This window comes from Thunnus thynnus, chromosome 8 (assembly GCF_963924715.1).
Source record: "Thunnus thynnus chromosome 8, fThuThy2.1, whole genome shotgun sequence".
NCBI lineage: Eukaryota > Metazoa > Chordata > Actinopteri > Scombriformes > Scombridae > Thunnus > Thunnus thynnus.
The window spans coordinates 24815688-24835279 of record NC_089524.1 but is presented as its reverse complement, the minus strand read 5'-3'; the positions used below and the strand labels follow the sequence as shown (position 1 = coordinate 24835279).

The following is a 19592-nucleotide window of genomic DNA, read 5'->3' as shown; positions in this document are numbered from 1 at the left end:
CATTGTTTTTAGGAACTGATGATTGAATCTAAGTGACGCTGTCCCTGAAGACCAATACTCAAGCAATAACACATAATTCAACTCTCTTAACTCACATTAAGATTGTAATAGTTCTATAAAAAAAGCCCAGTGTTGTCCATACAGGGTAATATGTCAACTCATTCATTGCCCAGGTTATCATTTGTACACAGTGGCAGCCTGCAGCACGTCGTGAGGTCCTTTTGATGCTGAAATATTACCTTCAGATCTTCCCTGACAGCCCGTAATTTGGGGGAACAGTGAACCGAGAGACAGAGATTATGAACATCAGACAAACAGATAAACAAAAAGAGACTGCCACTTGTAAACAGCACAGAGAGAATGAAGAACGACTGTGGAGAGACATCAAGGCCACATGTGCAAACACGGAGGAGGATTTGGGCTCTGACTACTGTGTGTGAATGTGTACATGCATCCATCTTCTATAATTATTTGGTTTTCCGTTATCTGTCTGTGCTCAGAGAAAGACCATCTGCCTGTTTGAGAAGTCTAAGCAACGTTTCTATTAATTCATTAATTATCCCACAATGGAAAATACCACAAGAGAAATTTAAGTTCTGTCATATTTCCTGTCACTAGAGCTAAATCACCTCTGGTTTTGGAGACTCAAGTCAGAAAGAGGCACATAATTCAAAGTTAGAAAATAAGAGGGACAAATGCAAGCTGCTTGGAGGCTACATGTAACCTAATCCCCCTCAAACGATAAGTGATTAGTGCTGGTTTGGGCAGGGTCGAAGTTCAAGCACGTGTGGGATGCAAAGTCAACAGCGCAGTATTTTAGGGATGATGTTCCCTGAAATGCCGCTATTTATACCAAATTACAGCATGCACCTCAGCGAGCAGAGCACGCAGCTGGTTTTCTCCTGCCAGAGGCATTGATTTGAAAACACTTCCAATCAAACAACCTCAGTGTAGAGTTACAGCTAAGCTAAGTAAGCACCGGGTGCCTCCAGTGCCGTGTTTTGAATGTGGGGTTGAAATTACAGCCTTTGCTGTGGTGTGTGATTCGGGTCTGTATGTGAGGATGTCAGTCAGTCTCCGAACTCTGGAGGGAAGGGTTGCTAATTGAAATGACATGTCAGACAGATGCAGTGATAACACACGCCTAGTCTGGTTCCTCTATGGGCTCCACTAGCTGCCTCTACAAACCTCTACAAACAACTGTATTTCTTACTGCCACTGAGTGTGTGTGTGTGTGTGTTTTAGCCTATATACAGTATGTGTACATAATTATGAATCAAGTATGAAATTACACCCAGATATTGTAGTGATGGCCTAAGATTAAATCCCCCTTGAACGTTGTCTCCCTTTCTGTTTTCCAACTGTCTGCACAAATAAAAAAAAAATGCTAAATGTGAGTATGTGATCCACTCTCCTCTGACATCCACCACAGGCATTTCATATGTTTCCCCATCATAAGCAAGAACTCCTCCATCCTGCTTTGACAAATAACTTATTTACCCAGGTAAAGATGGTGTCCTATTTACGCATCCAGCCTAACTAGCACACAATAAAAAGGCCCTAAAAGGAAAAATCCACGCTAACACACACACTGTCATAAATACTCTTATACTGTCATAAATCATCCTTCTGTGGTGATCAGCACATTCCCGGACTTAATTTGAGGTCAAGTTTTGTAATTTCACTTTTTTTTTCCTCAGCTTGCTTTGTCTACTGTTCCCCAGAATCTGACACTGGATGAACTTGGATGGTTAAAGGAGAATTGACAGCAGAACAAGCAGGAACATGAGTTTCTTAAAGTTAGAAAAACTAAATTACATTCCTCACTCAAAACACAACATGTCCTGGTCCTGTGCTGCATTCAGGCTTAATGTACACTGCTGTCAGTGCAGAAATAAGTCTTATACCACTTATACAACTGATTTCTCCTTGAATATCGAATGTTACTTTTGGAATTTGATGTTAACTTTTGATGTTTTTGATGGGTTTTTTTTAACACAGTATTGTAGATGAAGGAAATACTACTGTGACATCATGTCATCTACAGTATGTTTTGTGACTTGTCTTCACAATAAGATTAATAAGAATATACCAGAAGTTTAAAGGGTTTTAAAAGTATAAAATCATTTTAAGGTAAATTTTGTCTTTAATAACAGTAAGACTGGTTTGCAGTTCCATGCAGTCTGGCCATTTGAAGCTTAAGTCTCAGCACAAAAATAAACAGTAACCTTTACCGAAACACCTAAAAGTACCTGCTGTGCATCTCGCCTGCTGGCCTGACACTACTGATATGTTTCCATCATGAATAAATCAATAGATCACAGTTTCTTTTCCATCAATCAATTAAATGTTTAGTCTTAAAAATATACTAAATCATTGCAAATTTCCCTTCACAGGTTTTCAGAGCATCAAGTGATATCGTCAGACTGCTTATATATTTTGGATAAACAGTCAAAAAACCCAGAGGTATAAAACTGAGAAAATAAGAAAATAATCACACTGGGGGAAACATGATACAGTAGCTGGAAACAACAAAAAATTAGGATGTTTGCATGCTTGATGACATGCAAATAATAAAAACAATTACTTTCATTGATTTATTTTCTGTAAATTGACTAATCAATTAGTTGGCAAATCATTCAGCAGTATCAAAGAGCATCCACATGAACAGATACTAAACCTGCTCACTTACTGTAGTCGCACACACAGCCTACCAAAATGACCTTATGATCACCTTGACCTCTCTGTAACAATCACTCCATTGATCAGCGCCTCCTCTCTTGCGTCTGCTGTTGACTGCTCAAATGTCATAGTTGTGAGCTCCTACGTATTCTTAACTCTTCAGATAACTCTTCTGTGTTAAGTTACCAAATAACTTCAACAAGGTTGAAAAGAGGCCTCTGTGTGGACATCTATCACCCACATACCACAGGAGGATACCGACATACCACCTACGTAACACCTACATAACACTGAAGAACATACACACCACCTCCGCAACACAAAAGAAAGGACATGTTCTCGAGGGATCGGAAATCTTTTTAAAAGCTGAAACATTTACCAATTCAACTGACCACACTAAACTTTAAGAGAGAGTCCACGCAGCCATGGATGAGTCAGAAATTGCTTTTCCACAGTTGTTTAACTTTTCCAAAACATTCTTCTAACTACCCAGCCACAAGAAAGCAAGTGAAAATATGAGCTTAATGCAAGACAGTCACACAATTTTTACATTAGTTACACTGCTTTTGTCACTCGTAAAAAGAGTAGTTGGTGCCATTCTGCGCAACAGAGATGCAATAAAAACTCCAACCTCCAGTTATCCAGAATTACACTTCAATTTTTTTTATCGTCAACAATTTGAGTTTATAAAGGAGGACGCAGAGTTTCATGTATGTCTAGAGTTAAAATTAATTATTTAAAAGTGGAACTCCCTCTCAAGTTTTGATGATATTTAGAAGGAGAAGCTCCCATCATTTATATTCCTTTCTTCAACCCTGATGTTACTTTAAATGATGAGGTGCTTAGATGAAGGAATGAGTCTTAATTACACTTTAAGTCGACCACAACAAAGTAAAACAGTATGTAACAGCTTCTGTCTTAAACAGCTGGATTAACAGCAGAGCAAAGAGTTTGAATCTGGCACAGCATCGCTCTACTCTGCTGTCCAGTCTTCTAGTCTGCCATGCAAACAGCAGCTACTTCACACAAAAGGTACATGGAGTTCAAATGTGCAACTGAGGCCCCCGCAATATGAAATTCTTCAAGGAAACCTTTAAGTACTCTCACAGGCTTCAAGAAAGCTGATGAGAGTTTTGAGTTCTAACTTTTACAGCTCAAACAATGATATAAAACAAAAAAGGTCAGAGTGGAAAATATAAAAAGGAAAAAAGGATGACTTACTTCTAAGATGTTTCTTTCCTTTCAGACCATTTGTTCAGAGATGGTTTCAGATTATTCCAGTGAGAGTCAGACGGCTGGATGTTTCAATCCGAGCCCTTCTCTCTCTTGCTCGCTCGCTCGCTCGCTCACTCTCTGCCCGTCAGTCGCCTTCACAAGGACTCACTGGGCTGATGTAAGACACCCATGCACATAGGAAAAAAGAGAGGGAGAGGAGAGAAAGAGAGAGAGAGAGAGAGAGAGAGAGAGAGAGAGAGAGAGAGAGAGAGAGAGAGAGGAAGAAAAAAAAAAACCTCACATTCTGTGGATTCTTGGGAGCGTGCCAAAGTCCCAGAATTCCACATGCCACACATAAGGTTTCAATTAAGGCCGAATCCAACGCTCAATCAGAAAGCTTTCTTCCTCCTGAAAAGAGCCTTTCTTTTGACAGCTAGAGGCTGAAGCAACTATAATTGAAGGTAACGTTTGTGCTGCTGTCTTCTAAATCTGTAGGCTGTCATCTCTCATTTCATGACAAACTTTAAACTTATACTGTTTGTTACCGTTACAATGTAACACATCAAGCATGCGTTTAATATAAAATCATAGATCCAGACTGATCTTTGACAGTGTTAGAAATACCTAAGAGGTAACTTTTTCTTTTATTAATCTCAGTGGCACTAACTCTGCAATTTGTCACAGCCTTAATGGTCAAACCAGATCCATGAAAAGTGTGAGTCAAGTGCCAGAGAGAGGTCGTCTCCTACTGACGTCATACGCTGTGTTTTGCTGCTGATGTAGCCTGAACTGTTTGACCAGACTAAAGAAATTCAAAAGTTATTTTAAAATGTGAGGGCTTCATTCAAAAGATATTCAAACCTCAGAATTTTCTGAATTCTTGGTGTGAAAAAGCAGCCTGTAGAAGAAAAAAGAAAGAAGCCATACTGTCCTGCAGCATAGCAGATTACAGTTGTTGGGAGGGAATTTATTACAATTTAAGGATTTTTCTGGTTTTATTGTGTACTTTTGCACATCTCCAGATACTGTGAAGAACATCTGTGTGGCAGAACTTCATATTCAGATTTCATATAGTTTTACAAAGTGTGGGAAATCTGTACAAAGATCGGCATACAGACCAAGACGCCGTCAAAGTAGGTGTTTTTCTGCTACCACACTGCAGTCGTAATGCAGTTATGGAGCTGGAGAGTAAGACAGAAAGTGAGTCAGAAAGGAGCCACAAAGAATATTTCCTGAATGGCTGCAGCAGCGTTGCATGCTCTGGCCCATCTTAAACATAAACCATGTGCTGGAAACTCTGATTCAAGACACCAGGAGCTATAATGCAAAAAGCACACCCTGCAGACACAGGCCAGTGAAAATCACACATTCTCATTTTGTACGCTGATTTGTCAGACAACATGCTAATACTGATTCTTAAAGACCAACGATTTTGCAATCCAGAGTAGCTGCCAGTCCAAAAGTTTGTCTGTGTTCTTTATACCATTAAGTTCCTTTACTTGTGTACATATTCAGCATATTCAATTTTCTCATTTGTCTGGATTCAGCTGCTTCCCCTTCTTTTTTGTCTTTGACTTCTTCCATTGTTTTTTGGTGGACGCACATGATCACACACACACACACAAAGAAAACACCTTCAGCAGGTCTTCCAAGTAGGAAACTTCTTTAATAAAGATGATAGAAATCATAGCATCTCTTAAAGCTGAATATCTAATCTTCAGTGATTACAAGCAGAAAAGAAGCAGATATTATAAATACCCCCCACAGCCCAAACCATGTACCTTGATTACATGAAACATCTTTCTGATAATTTAATGTCAGTCCAATGTTGTATAAAAATCACTAGGTAGGTAAAATGAGTAGATGGTAATTTCCACCTATAGAGCTTCTATCAATACATAAAAAAATAGGTCTCATAAGCAAAATAAATAGATGCTCCTGCCAGTCAATATAACAGGGATTTCGTCCTTCATTTCATGCTGTGTTCAAGTGCTCTTCAAAACAAATATGAAGTATGACATCAACATACAAAGCAAAGCAAACTTGAAGAGTAAACTGTACACTTCATATTGATCGTTCATTCAGCCTCGTAAACACATGCACGCGTCATTGTTTATTGCACAGCGATGACATCACAGTTTCTCCCTGCAAACGTTGAGAGACAAAGGTTGTGCTCTTTGGGTTGTCCCTCTTTCTCTCTCGATTCTCTAAACTCCGTTCTTCACCAGCTCGTGGACTCCGCTCTCGTCAATCATCAGCGTTGGATGAAACTCTCGTCCCTTCACCAACTCTTCAAGTCCCTTAGAGAAGAATACGACGCCATCAGGACATTGTTAGCAGGTATACAGATAGAGAGAAGGTAGAGAACAACATCTGGAGTTTCAATTTAGTATGTCTCCTTACCTCTCCCCCATAGGACACAAGTGGGGAGATCTCACATTTGATCGGCAGGTCTGTCCCATCCTTCAGGCTAAATTCGGAGAGGATCGGAAGAAGAAAAAAATGAAACAGTATGAGTGATTGTCTCATGTAAAGGTTGAGGGACGGTAGATGAGAGAAGCGGCTGTAAATCCTTGACACAGCTGTTCTTCTACTGCGGCTTGTGATTAGAGTTCAAAGAATTAGAGCTTCGACAACATTCCCAAACACGACCAGTGATTAGTCTTCTGACCCGTAAAAGACTTCCTCTAGAAGAAAACAGGTGAATGACAGGTAATGTGTTTGTATCTCCATCCAGTCCTTTTGACAAACTGGAGGAATCTTCCACCACATTGCCATCACTCAGCTAGTTTATTTCTAGATAATCATTACAGACAACAATCACTGATCACACATTAGGTGTTTCGCTGAGTAGCTACTGTATCATGTAAACAATCGAGAATGAAGGAAAAAGCTGAATGATTGAATAAGAAGCACACTCCTTTAAGCACAACATAGCCTGAATAACATTCATGGGTGCCATGAATGAAGCACATGCTGATTCACTTTTAAAAACAAGCAGATGAATTTAAACTGAAAGGCAAACTAGCAAGCTTTGGATCATTACAGAAGAACAGCTGGCTTTGTTGTAACTATTTCACACACAAATCAGCAGGTTCATCATGTATTGCAGAGCCGTTGCTGTTTGCCAGAAAGTCTGACTGGTGCCCGTTACCCAGCATGCAATACAATATATGTATTAGTAGCAACCATCTGAAGAGAAAATGATCTGTCAACAGGTCGACTGATGACTGTGCATCATCTGACCAGGACACTAAGAGGACTGCATTTACAGTTGTCTAAACTGATCCTCGCCGTCATTTCCTTCATCACAACTGACTAAAGAGACAGAGAAATGGCTGCCAACTGGCATGCGTCCTTACAGATTAATCTTTTCAGTGTCAATGAAGGAAAAGCGGATGCAAAAGATCAGGCATAATTTAATAGTGTTAACACTTCTCAGCAAGAGTAAAAAGAAAATCAAAAACCCCATCACCATGCACTCAGAACTGCAGGGGGATAATTACTTTCTGTTGCCATCAGCTGTGACACTGCCTGCTGCTCCGTCTCTGGAAACATTGCACGGGACACACAGGAGCAAGACCAAGCATGAGAAAATGGCAAAGTAAGAGTGTGAGGCTAAAAGAATATGATGTCTACAACACAAATTAAACAAAAAAAAAAAGCCAGTGCATACAGTGTGTACACAAAGTGTGTCGGGAAGGTTGGAGTGATGATGAGAGATCCAGGATGTTTGTGTGTTGATGCTAAATGTGGTTTGTGTCTTGTGAGGTGACATGACATGCATGATGCTGTGTTTAAGTGGGCTGACTGTTGTCACCTGGGTATGGCAGGCACGCGTCTGCCGTTCTCGTCGATGAAGTGGCCCCCAGCGTTGAGCACCCAGCGGTGGTGGAGGGACATGAGGGCATGTCTGGCTGTAGTGGGCGTGTCCTTTGCGTCTTGACTGTCCGCGTTCTTCAGCGGGGAGAACTCGTCTTCCCTCAGAACCTCGTACACTACAAACGTCCTGTTGGACACAGAGCAGCATCACATCAGCATGCATGATAACTGATTAATGATTTAGGACATTTATCAAGCACCCTGTCCCCTTTAGCTTCTCAAACATGAGGAGTTTTTGCTTTTTTTCTTTGTTATGTCAGTATAAATGATTGGTTTTTTACACTGCTCAGACAAAACCAGCTGTTTGAAGATGTCACATTTGGCTCTGGAATTGTGGGTAACGTAGGTGCCAGATTCTGACAAGGAAGAGAAATGCATGGGATGAGAAGAGATATCTCTGGTTCTGCTGCATCAATTTTGATCATTTTAAAAAAATTGTCCATCATAAGTCCAACATTGTTACAGCAATGCAAAGCCAAATCTGTGGAGTACTAATACAGAAAAAGATTCATCTGAGGTGCCCTCGAGAAAGGCATTCAATTCCTCCAACAGAGCTGCTCAATGGCCACAGATCGAATCTTGCAACCCGTCAGCTATCATCTGACGAGGATTTAGCCTCTGGGGGAAACAGCCAATGTTTTGGGGCTGATATCCAGGCCAAGACTTCCTCTTCTGTGCGCCAGTCATTATTTACGGTCCAATTAGCAAGTTGAGACAGCCCTGGGAAAATTGCCAACTCCTGTAATTTTTTCAAAGGCAACTGTGTAATCCGACTTTTAAAGCAATTTGTTTCTTTCTCTACACAGTACACAAACATCAATACTTTTTGTGGGTGTTTTAGGTCCAGACGACATTTCGGCCAATGCGTTCCGCCTCTTTCGCTCCCGACACGGACTGTTTACCTGCACGCAACCAAAGCATGTTCCTGTAAACTGGTCTTTGTGTTTTTATTGTGTTGTTTTATGGCTTTTGCCATTTTGATTGTACAGCACTTTGGTCAGCTGTTGTTGTTTTTAAATGTGCTTTATAAATAAATTTGACTTGACTTGACTGTAGAAGATTCTGCATTCATGTGCAGATATCTGTTTATAGAGATTACCACAAATGAGACTGTGGTTGTACTGGGCAGCTTCCAGGTGTGAATTTGTGCAACTGTGAATTGGGGTGTTCTGAAAAAAAAAAAAAAAAGAGCATTGTTCTCAGTTAAGCTACACTGCTCAAATAAATGTTAAAAAAAACTAGTTGGAGCTTCCAGCTGGCACAAAAAAAGCACATTTAACAGCTTACCAGAAAAATGTGGTCAGTTATTACAGTAATAGGCTATTGAGAAGAAGTCAACACGCTATCTAAATGTGCACTCACAGGCTGTCATATTATTTTATGTGTACATCCAAACTTGGCAGGTCAAGAGCTTTGTTAAAGAATAAAGAGTCAAACATGATTAATTGCATAGTAGATGCAAGTGAAATATTCATTATTAATACAGTACTCAAACGTGCAATGCCTATTTGGGACACATGATATATAGCGCATGTGCCCGACACAACAGACTACGAAAGCATCAGACCAGGCAGAAAACAGAACTGAGAAAGCCAGAAAAAAAGTAGGACTTTCTGAAAGTCCAGGTTCCTTTGACTGCAAAGTGAGTCAGCCCATCTGGATTCTGCTAGAGCTGCCAGTCCGGGCACCACTGTAATCCATCTCCTCAGCAACGGCAAAAAGTATTTCTCATCCCTTTCACTTAGAAATACAGTGAATAAACCTCGAAGGAAGCTGGACATGTCTGCTGTGTTTTTCCATTGGTCAATCATTACAGGAATCCTTTCATTAGATGTAAAGTTCTATTAGCAGTGGCATGACTCAGAGCTGATGTCATGTAACACTGGAGGAGGTGAAATGGAGGAATAGCTCATAAACCTCCATCCTCCTGCAGAGAGCTTGGCAGGCCCGGTCTGCTGGACCAGACCTTGGAGCAATGGCATGAGAGGGATCGGGGCTGGAAAAAGAGATTGGTTTATGCATGAAGGGACAGATCAAGGACCAGTCAAGCCAGTCACTTCTCAAACAGAGCATGAAATACTCATTGTATTTTTATTACTTAAATTCACGTGCATACACGTTTTGGTTGGAGGTTAGATGTCGTCTACTGATGCCGAAAAAACTCACTTGGCAAACTGGAAGATGTCAAAGACGAATTTTTCCATTTTAATCCCATTTGGTTTGTCCGGTTTGATTAGTTGACCCTGTGTATTCACAAATGGGATCTTCTTCTGGGCCACATGGTGCTGCAGCTTTGGCTCATACTTCCTGAAAGATGAACAGAGAAAAAAAAAAAAAAAAACACACATTTTACATTTACTGTATAATGATGCTGAGCTCTCTTCTCGCTAGAGGCGACCACAACCACTGAAAAACAAATGAATACATTTTGACAGAGAAGAGTGAGCTTTTGTCTTACTGCACTACATCTTTGAGGAAGGAAAAGCTGAAGAAGTGATTGGCTACGTTTCCTGCGTTGAACATCAGTCGGCCATCAGCGCTGCGCTTCTCAGCGGTCGCCAGGGTGATCTCACTGTACTCTACCACCTGATAATGGCCGTCCACCTTGCAGACCACACCAACCGCCTCTGTCGGATTGGTTTTCTCCACCACCTGGAAACAATGACATGAGACTCTTTATAGTTTCAACAAATATGACATTGAACGGCATCAGTACTGACTCATAAGCTGTGGTACACTTTGGAAGAAGATAAAAAAACTAACTGTAAAAAAAAAACCTGTAAACTGATACATAAAGTTTTGCTAATAGTCCCTATATTATAGTGTCTGTCTTTCGCAGAGCAACATTAGCAGCAGAGATGATCAAACACATAATTAAATAAAAAAATGCAGCCAGTGAAAGCAAAACCACCAGCAATGTGCCAAATGAATGAAGCTAGTTTGGCAGACAGCGCATTAGAGATCAGTAGATTTGTTTGAGCAGCTAAGCAATAACTTACTACACATTTAGTACAAAAGTTAATTTTGAATTAAAGTGGGCTATGAGGATTAGATTTTTGAATATATTCCACTTTATACAGGCAGAAAGTCTGCACTGAATGAAAAAAAAATCCCTCTCCCCATCTGTTGGTTCCTAATGATAGAGTGGAGTCCTGATGAGGGGGTTGGTGAACAGGGTGGGGTGAGGGGTGGTGGGTTGGTGAAGCCACATGAACTGTAGTGGAGCTTAGTAATTTACGATTGGGAGGGTGGGACTCTGCTCTGATCTGATCCTTCCATTTCTGCTCCACCGCACAACTCGTAATGTCAAACAGGAGTGGGGTCTGGATGATCTTCAGTTCCACACAGTTAAGTATTTCACCCTAGTCTGTGTTAGCTGCAAAATATACACGGTATGAGGATATTTATTTCAGTGTGCATATATTGCAAAGAAATTGTGGTCCCAGTCAGTCTGGGTTGGTAACATGGGCCTCAGTGAGCACATGAAGTCAAGTATCTCATAAAAACCTGCCTTTTTAGATATCTTACAAATACATGACCATGTGTGTGATTGTCAAGAAAGTGGGGAAGCAAAACTGTGATGTGAACAGAGATGACAAGAGATTCTTTATTTTATTAAATTGCCATGCCATTCAACATTTTTTAAAACCTAATTAGAAGACCCGCACAGCTATGTTAAGTCACAAATCTATTACTAAGTCAATTATATATACTCCTGGTGTCCACAAACCACCATCACTCATTTGATTAGTCAGTTGAGAAAAACATGTTTCTCTCTCTAGTTTACCGTTAGTTGTTACCTTTTCAACAGCTAACCAAACTGATATCAACAGCCATACACCAGCAGCAATATGCTGTACCAGCTAACCACCAGTCACTTCTAACTTCAACCAATGCATTTATTTTTTGCATTATTGACACAATTTTTCTGCACCCCTCCCCCCTTTCTCTTATTTCTCCTCACACTGAGGTCCTTGTCAGTGTTGAATCTGGGCAGGACGTAGAGAGTTACATATCACCTCCCAGCCACTTCTTTCACCTAACAGTTAAGAGCTTCAATGTGAGGTTATAACACACAAACATTCAGATCCTAAACATGCTGCACAGGCTCCCTGATCACTTAAATACCATCAGAAAATAAACCATTCTGACCATCTTGCTGACACTGGCTAATACAGTTCATTAATGAGCGGGTTCCTGTTTTGTTTGTCTTGTGCACACATGGGAGAATGCACAATTTCAATGATCTACAGGTGGTGCAATGTGCCAGGAAATGCAGCAACATGTCAGCAAAGGCAGGGAAGAAGAAGACTTTAAGCAAGTAAACATGGATGTAAATACAGGATTTAAAGTACTCTGAAAACACTGGCTTTGCAAATGCTTTATATAGAAGAAAATGCTTTTTCTGGTCGTTAAGATACACACTGTGTGTTTTAGTGAGTACCACTCAATGTCAACATAACTTTTGTTTGTTTTTTTATAAGACAACTCCACAGCGCAGCTTCAAGCATCCAATGAGACCAAGGCTACAAACACTACACAGTAGCACACAGCACATCTATTTAACTTTTTTAACTATTAAACTGTTACACGTGTCGTAAGACAGAACAGTTGTTCCAATGCATTTGCAAATATTTGTCTTTGTTTCATCTTTTTTTTCTCCCTTTTTGTTTCTATTTTGGCTTTTGGGGTTGAGCCAACGATGACATCATGTGTTGTTGTGCGTTCTCCTGCTTTATTCAGTAAATATGTAAGAGAGAAGACAATTCACTACAACAACAAAGGACAAAACTGACTAGACCAGCACGTGGATCTTCATTCCTTAAGATCACAACCTGATGGACCTGATCTGTGAGGAGGATCTCAACTATTCCATGTATGTTGACTGTATTGATGCACACTATGAGAGGATTACAAAAACTAAAAGATCTACAAATGTATCATGAAGGCATTGTATTTGACCACGGAAAAAAAATGGTTTCCAGTTCAACCATTGTACAATGAAAAGGTTTTTTCCCTTCAAAGCCAAAGTACAGTCTGTCCAAAGAAGCTGTTTATGAAAAAGTGGTATCTGTGCATCACACTCATGTTATCTGAGACTATGATGAAGACATGAGACATTCTGGGCTAAACCCTGGAATTTCCTAGAAAGCTGTAATAAATTTATTGCTCAAAATGTCTACAAGGGGGAACCAAGAGGTCTGTATCTCCACCCACTGGTGGGTTACAGAAGGTGCAGCAGCCTAAAGAATGACAGTTGCAATACTGTGAAAACGAACTGGCCACACCTTTTAATACACGATGGCACACAACCAAAGGATATGAATCAGCATCCGTCACCCTTTAAGACCTTCTGGAATTTAAAAAGGTCAGGATGGTCGGGCTCGATCGCATTCAGTCCTCATGGCTCATTACTGGCACAGTTTGTTCACTTCTCATGTTCTTACACACTTGATACACACATCAATATTTTAATAAGTAATGAAGACATTCCTTTGCCCTTTTTGATAAGAGAATATTTTTGCGTGCATTCATCCCATGCAGGTAGTTCCAGGTCTGAAAAGTGTAGCCAATGCCAAAGTGCCTTAAACCTGCATTCTGTCTAATGGTCAGCAGGGGGCGACTCCACTGGCTGCAGAAAGAAGTCTGTTTGTACGGACGTCTATGAGAAAATGACCCTACTTCTCACTTGATTTATTACCCGAGTAAACACTTTCCTAATGAGTTTATGGTCTCAATTGCTAGTTTCAAGTCTTCTTTAATACAGCATGATGGTCATTTTGTAAATTATGGCCCAATTTAGAGTAAAATAGACGATAAAGCAGGGTATACTTCAGGGTGTGGCTACCTCGTGCTTCCCACGTCGCTACCATGGCGGTACGTGAGGTGCTGTAGTTGGACCCTGGGGAGCTCCACGCTCTTGTCCAAATATAGTCACTTCTCATCACTTGTGGCTCCACAAAACCGAGATGGCAATGGTAACAATGCCAAAGTCGAGGCTTTAAAACGGGAGTCCACAAACCAATGGTTGACCTCACGGAGGCTGCGTCCATTATTTTCATACAGTATATGATTCATTCTTGCAATTTTATTATTACTTCCTGGTCTGATAAAAGCTAACTGTGTACTTATCAGTGTTACAGGAGTACAAAATTCAGAGATCATTGTGTAAAACAGCTTTGTTACAGGTGTATATTAAACCTGCTGTTTAACCTGCTGGCGCCTGGGAGTCGTCTTCTGTAACATGTCATGTGATAGATAATCTTGAGTCATTTAATGTTACTGCTGGTACCTCAATGATATTTTTTGTTTCTGTTATATGCAGTGTGTGGAATGACTATATTGTGGGATAAGGTGGGAATGTCAATCAAGTATCTAGTTGAGCTGGCTGGAACTAAAACAGAGACGACAGTGGACTCCACTTGTCTAAGATGCTCTGTAGGATTATGAGAATGAAGGATATCTATTACATGCAGACAGTGTGGAGTGTCTTATTGAACACACTGACAGGTTCAGACCACCTGCCTCATACACTAAACATTTTTTTTCCACAGGAGATACAACACTACAACCAGAACTTTGCAAGAAAGTTAACTGGGATTTTAATTTATTTTACTTTTATATTGATGTTTGGATGTTTTTTTAACCATTTTTATTATGAGATATAGTTTTATGGTGTTTTTATCTATGGTTTACTTTGCAGGTATTTATTTCCTGCATTATGGTAAACAGCAGTGGTTGGTTAGGACGGGAGCACTATAATTTCTATGTTCTTATGGATGAATACATTTTGTCTCAACTTTTGTTATTTGTACTTCAAATTTGGCATCTGATATGACGAGGAGACTTTTTAATTGCAGGTAAAACAACCAAATGTCAGGCTTTAAGATGATTTGTAACTGATTTGTAGCAAATTTAAAGAATCAGTTCTGATTTCTTCAGTCTATCTTAATAAAATACTTACATGCCTATACAGTATGTAGTTATTTGTCACTTTAATGATTCCTCCTGTCAGTACTGGCACTGAAGTGATCCCTTCCTAGTGTGACTACCATGAAGGAGATAGAGGACAAAATCTACAGTCCAACATAAAGTAATCTAAGTAAAATGAGGTGGGTATCTTCCGATATTATGTTTTGGGGTTTTTTTTAGCTTTGAATGAACTTCAGAATGCATTTTTGTACAGAACAAGGACTCTTGATTTTGTTCCTGATCTTTTCCATTGTAGTCATGCTATGAAAGAATCACTTCAGGGCCAGTATGAGGAGGAAGAAGGATCCCAGCAACCAGTTACTCTTTCAACTTGCATATGGGTGTGACCATTGTATTAAGATAGACTTCATAAAATCTAAACCCAACCATTAAGGCCTAAATCTATGATAATGCAGTTTCAGATGATTTATCTTTAGACATATTCTATTTCCTTAAAAAGGTTCTGCAAAGACCCTAAAGCAGGTAAAAAAAGACAAGAATAGACAGAGAGAGTAGGTGGTGTGACAAACCTTAGCTCCACAGTCCGCTCCCTTCTGCACACAGAAACCAACAAAGGCGGGGTCGGCAACTTTGACCAGGATGTTATCTACACAGTATACATGGATGAACTCAATCCCTCTCCGCTCCATGTCATCCATGATGTGCTGGTTCCCCAAGGCTCTGTAAAGACCCCCATTCCCATCTGAAACACAGACACGCTCATTTTAAACTCCACTTGACAAGTAAGGAACATACTAAATAACACTGCAAGGGGAGCCAAAACACACAAATTACCAGGAGCCATGGAGAGTTTGCCTTTGTTCTCCAGGATGATCTTGCCGTTGTAGTCCATGGCTGGCAGCATCCCCTGCTGAAAGAAGATGATGTTGTTCTTGTCCAAGCCAAAATGGTTATGCCGTGAGAAGAAGTCCTTGGTGGATTCCATTGTCCTGCCGCTGGTCATGATGTACCTGAAGGCAACACAGAAGGAACTCAGTGCTGATTCATATATGGCTTGTTTTCCTCTCCTTTTTTAAAATCAGTAATATAAAATATATAAATGTGTAAAACAGGTGAGAGAACAGAGTATGCATGCTTAAGAGAAGTCTTACAAAGCTGAAATCACCAAACCTGAGAGGTATAAAGTTAAAAGAAAATGACAGACAATAAAAGTGTAACAGCTTCCTTACAGAATCAGACCTGTTGAAGATTATGCCATTAAACCATTTCTGACATAATCTTCAGTAACTGTTAACTACCCTGACTACCGTGTTATGGTTATTAAGACTTTGTGCACTCCACTGCCTTCCTTCCTCATCTTTCAAATTTTTAAAGTGTCCTTAGATCTGCTCCACGGGGAACTCTAATCCTTTTCCAGGAACACAACTTCCTTGATTGAGTTTCCTTTGATGCTGACGGTGATTTGACCCATTTAATCATCACGTGACCACAACTGGGACAAATGGTTATACAGTAGTTCTCATTAAAAATAGAGAGAAGGTATTTGGATGCTTAGATCTGTTTATTTTTCACATAAAATAAGCGCTTCACCCGACAGGCACTAAAATGCCTTAGTTATCTCTCTCATAAATGAGACGCCCCAAAGCACAACATGTCTTACCAGGGAATACAGCACTTGATTTTGTGCTTTTGCTCAGCCAGCTGTTGCAGCTTCAAGATGCGTTCGGCCTGAATCTGAAAGAGGGTTTTGTGAGACGGCAGCCCAACGTCGTACATGCCTTTGGGGTAAGAGACCCCAAGTCTGGTGCCCTGGCCTCCGGCCAGCAGCAGGGCTGCCACTTTACTCTGAGAGATACAGTCCAGACCTGAGGGGGCACAGAGCAGAACAGAATGAATTACCATTGATAGTAGTGTTAAGATTAGATCGACTTGTACTATAAACTTTAAGATAGTGACACACATCTAGGCCTGTACATTGATATGATGGTATATGATTTCAATATACCAGCACAATATCTAATCTCTATGGACGGTCATAGTGCATTTGTGACGACACCTTAGATAAATAAAGACAGACTTAAAACAATGTTGATGATAACATTTATGAATAACATTTAATAAGCAATCATCCTACATTTTACGACTTGTTCTGCAGGCCTTTGGTACCATAAATATTTGTGACATCATAAATTAGCATTAAACTGAAAGTCTTTGATTGCCTTTATTGTGGTTCATTGGTTTATCTTACATATACTGCAGCTACGTGACTTGATATGCAATACTCTTTCTCCTTGCAAGTGCCAAAAGACATGGTTTATACAAGTAGACAGGGCGGGCCTGTTAGACTTTGACTACCCACCCAAACCCACCCACACAGACACATACATACACACACACACACTGCACACAGATTTGGTCCTGACAGATCAGAGTGACCTCATGAGGGTCAAAAAGCAACTCTATTTACGTCAGGCTCAAATCAAAACCAGATGTTCTCTGCTGCCCACCTCCCGCGGCATCTTCCCCCAGGAAAAGACTCAACAGACTCACCAAGTGGTCAGACCTCCACTGCAAAAGGGGATTGCGCAAAGCATAATGAACACAAGCTGACTTACTCATATGTAAAATCTACACAGGAGGCTGGGACTGGGAGTAGTTTGTGAGTTTGTACAACCACACAGCGAGGAAACAAGGAGTTCCTGATGCTGCTCAACTAGGACTTCTTGATTCACTATTACATAAGATTTTATCATAACGGCTTCTTTTGTGTGAAGCTACATCTGGAAGTAAACCATCTGAAAATATCAATAACACACATTATGTGGACCCCAACTGTCTCATGTCAATATCACTGCATCTGGGTTACCATGGGCTACCCAATCTGATACCTGGAAATCTTTCCTCTACCTTACCTGTAGGCCATGACTACATATTTGAAAGTTGGTGAACAACAAGAACTAACTGCTAGGTTTTGGTCTAGGCAAGTCTTGTTTTACAACTGGTAATTGCCAACATGTTCTCTCCTACTGTATGACACAGTAATAAATCGAATAAAACCAAATACTGCTCAAAGAGATTCCTCTTATTTCCTTATAGTATGTCATACAAATAAAGGTGTAAATGTTAGGGCTCAGGCAGTAACTGTATGAATATACTTTTTGAGGGCAGAGACATTGTTTTAAATGGAGCTTACCTGCTAGCTCCCAGTCTTTGAGACTATCCCTGTCCCTCGTCACACTCCCCAGCACCTCTCGGGGCACTGGCCCCATGCGGGCATCCATCTTCTCCTGTTTGCTGCTGCTGGACGTCTCCATGGCGTTCTTGAAGAATCCACTGATCTCCTGAAAGTCCATCCCCTGCAGGTCAATGGTCAAGTCGGCCTGCTCCTCCGGGCTCAGCTCGTTCCAGAACTGAAGGAGGTGAGACTGGCCGGCATCAGCCAACCTCTGGGTGAGTACGCTGGCTCTTGGGTCCATGATCGACGATGCTGTAGATGAACTCTGCCACACTGAAACACAAATTCACAAAAAGAGAGATGAGAATTTGGAGGGGTGGTTACAAGTGAGCAGTGCTATAGTTACACACACAAACACTGAGTCATATTCTCAGCAATATTTCTGGAAATTACATCAAGCAGAGTTTACATTCTACAACTACACACACACATTACATATGCTGGATTATATTTCCGATGATTAAAATATTAACAGTCTATATATGTTTAGACACAAAACAACAATTAAATCATAATGCAAGGACGGTATTCTTCACCAGATTTCCTGCGACCAGGCTGTAGTGTGAGGAGATAAAATTTACAGAGTTGACGGCTTATCAAAAATTTCTTAGGTGATGGGGTTATTCTGGAGATTAGACTAAGTATTTGTAAAACCCTAGTAAGACAAGCACAACCGGTGACAACTTCATGCAACTACCAACAGAATATTTACATCTATAACTGGTACAGGAAGTAAACTCTTAATTGAAGGAACTACAGGAATGTTTCATTATTCTTTTGGTTTAAACCAACACCCATAAAAAGCAGCTTGCTGGACCAGTAAATTATAACACTGCTTCTACAGGAGTGGATCTGTTTGCATTTGTATGACATGCAGAGGGTGACAGCAACATACTGGCCATTTAATTCATTTAATTGAAACTAAAAAATGTCATAATAACATAATGACATAATAGTCGTCATATTATTCAGACTTGACCTCTTACCAGGCGCCCCATTTTTGTGCACAAACAGGAAAATAATGTACCCAATATATGAAAGTTGTTGTTTATCTACACTATTGATTACAGCCATAACCCTCATTTAAGGGGTAAATTTTTAACTTTTACAACCAAGTGATGGTGAAAATAGGCTTAAGTGTGGGACAGTGTCGCAGAACAGGTTAAAGTCTCCTTAAAACTTTAAAACTTGAGGTTTCTAGGAGGCTGTTTCGAGTTTTCTATATGATTTTGAAGTTAAAGCTAACTACCCTTACCAACACACAGCAGAGATGCCTCGCCTCGTCAAATGTGCACGATATTAGCAAAGCATAATAAGACAGACAGCTGAAAATAAACTCAAATATTCACAATAAGCGTGTCTACTACTATGTACGTTAAGCTAACCTGACATTTATCAATCACTGGGGTTAGCCGCCACCTACAGCAGCAGCAGTACTGACAGCTAACCGGCTAACTGTGGAAGAAACGGTTATCTCAGTGAAAACATAAAACATTTATGAATGAAATATTAAACTCTCACCGCATACAAACACTCCCGACGGCTGTAAGGCTGTAAATGCCAGTAACTGAGAGAGGTTTCTCGTACTGGCTACGAAGCATCCCACCCGGACTACACCTCCTGTTACGTCACGCTTAACGTGGCA

The 19592-nt window shown here is 40.4% G+C and overlaps 2 protein-coding genes across 4 annotated transcripts in view; both read right to left on the bottom strand.

Moving 5' to 3' along the window:
• Positions 1-4156, bottom strand: part of ddr2a (discoidin domain receptor tyrosine kinase 2a) — a 32996-nt gene extending 28840 nt beyond the window's left edge. For both annotated transcript variants that reach the window (XM_067597403.1, XM_067597404.1), the window contains exon 1: positions 3904-4156. The gene's annotated coding sequence lies outside the window, so the exon portion shown is untranslated. The remainder of the gene's footprint in view (positions 1-3903) is intronic.
• A 1387-nt stretch (positions 4157-5543) lies between these two features.
• uap1 (UDP-N-acetylglucosamine pyrophosphorylase 1) lies at positions 5544-19592 on the bottom strand. Of its 2 annotated transcripts, XM_067597401.1 has the most exons (11): positions 19469-19592; positions 17906-18220; positions 16373-16577; positions 15547-15722; positions 15282-15454; positions 10238-10431; positions 9946-10086; positions 7718-7906; positions 7404-7445; positions 6301-6367; positions 5544-6197 (listed from the first exon to the last, which is right to left on the bottom strand). In XM_067597401.1, the coding sequence occupies exons 2-11, from the start codon at positions 18186-18188 to the stop codon at positions 6105-6107; spliced, it is 1563 nt and encodes a 520-aa protein (XP_067453502.1). In that variant the 5' UTR covers positions 18189-18220; positions 19469-19592; the 3' UTR covers positions 5544-6104. The 2 variants fall into 2 exon arrangements, with proteins under 2 accessions (XP_067453502.1, XP_067453503.1); XM_067597402.1 differs by lacking the exon at positions 7404-7445.

What these genes read in the sequence shown, in the direction of transcription:
- uap1 (XM_067597401.1), bottom strand. Translation starts at nt 18,188, where the DNA reads ATGGACCCAAGAGCCAGCGTACTCACCCAGAGGTTGGCTGATGCCGGC. An exon ending in GACATCTTCCAGTTTGCCAA is followed by an intron (nt 7,907 to 9,945) that starts GTGAGTTTTTTC and finishes TGTGTCCAACAG; the next exon opens with GACGTTTGTAGTGTACGAGG. An exon ending in ACAGCTGATGGCAACAGAAA is followed by an intron (nt 6,368 to 7,403) that starts GTAATTATCCCC and finishes CTCCGAATTTAG; the next exon opens with CCTGAAGGATGGGACAGACC.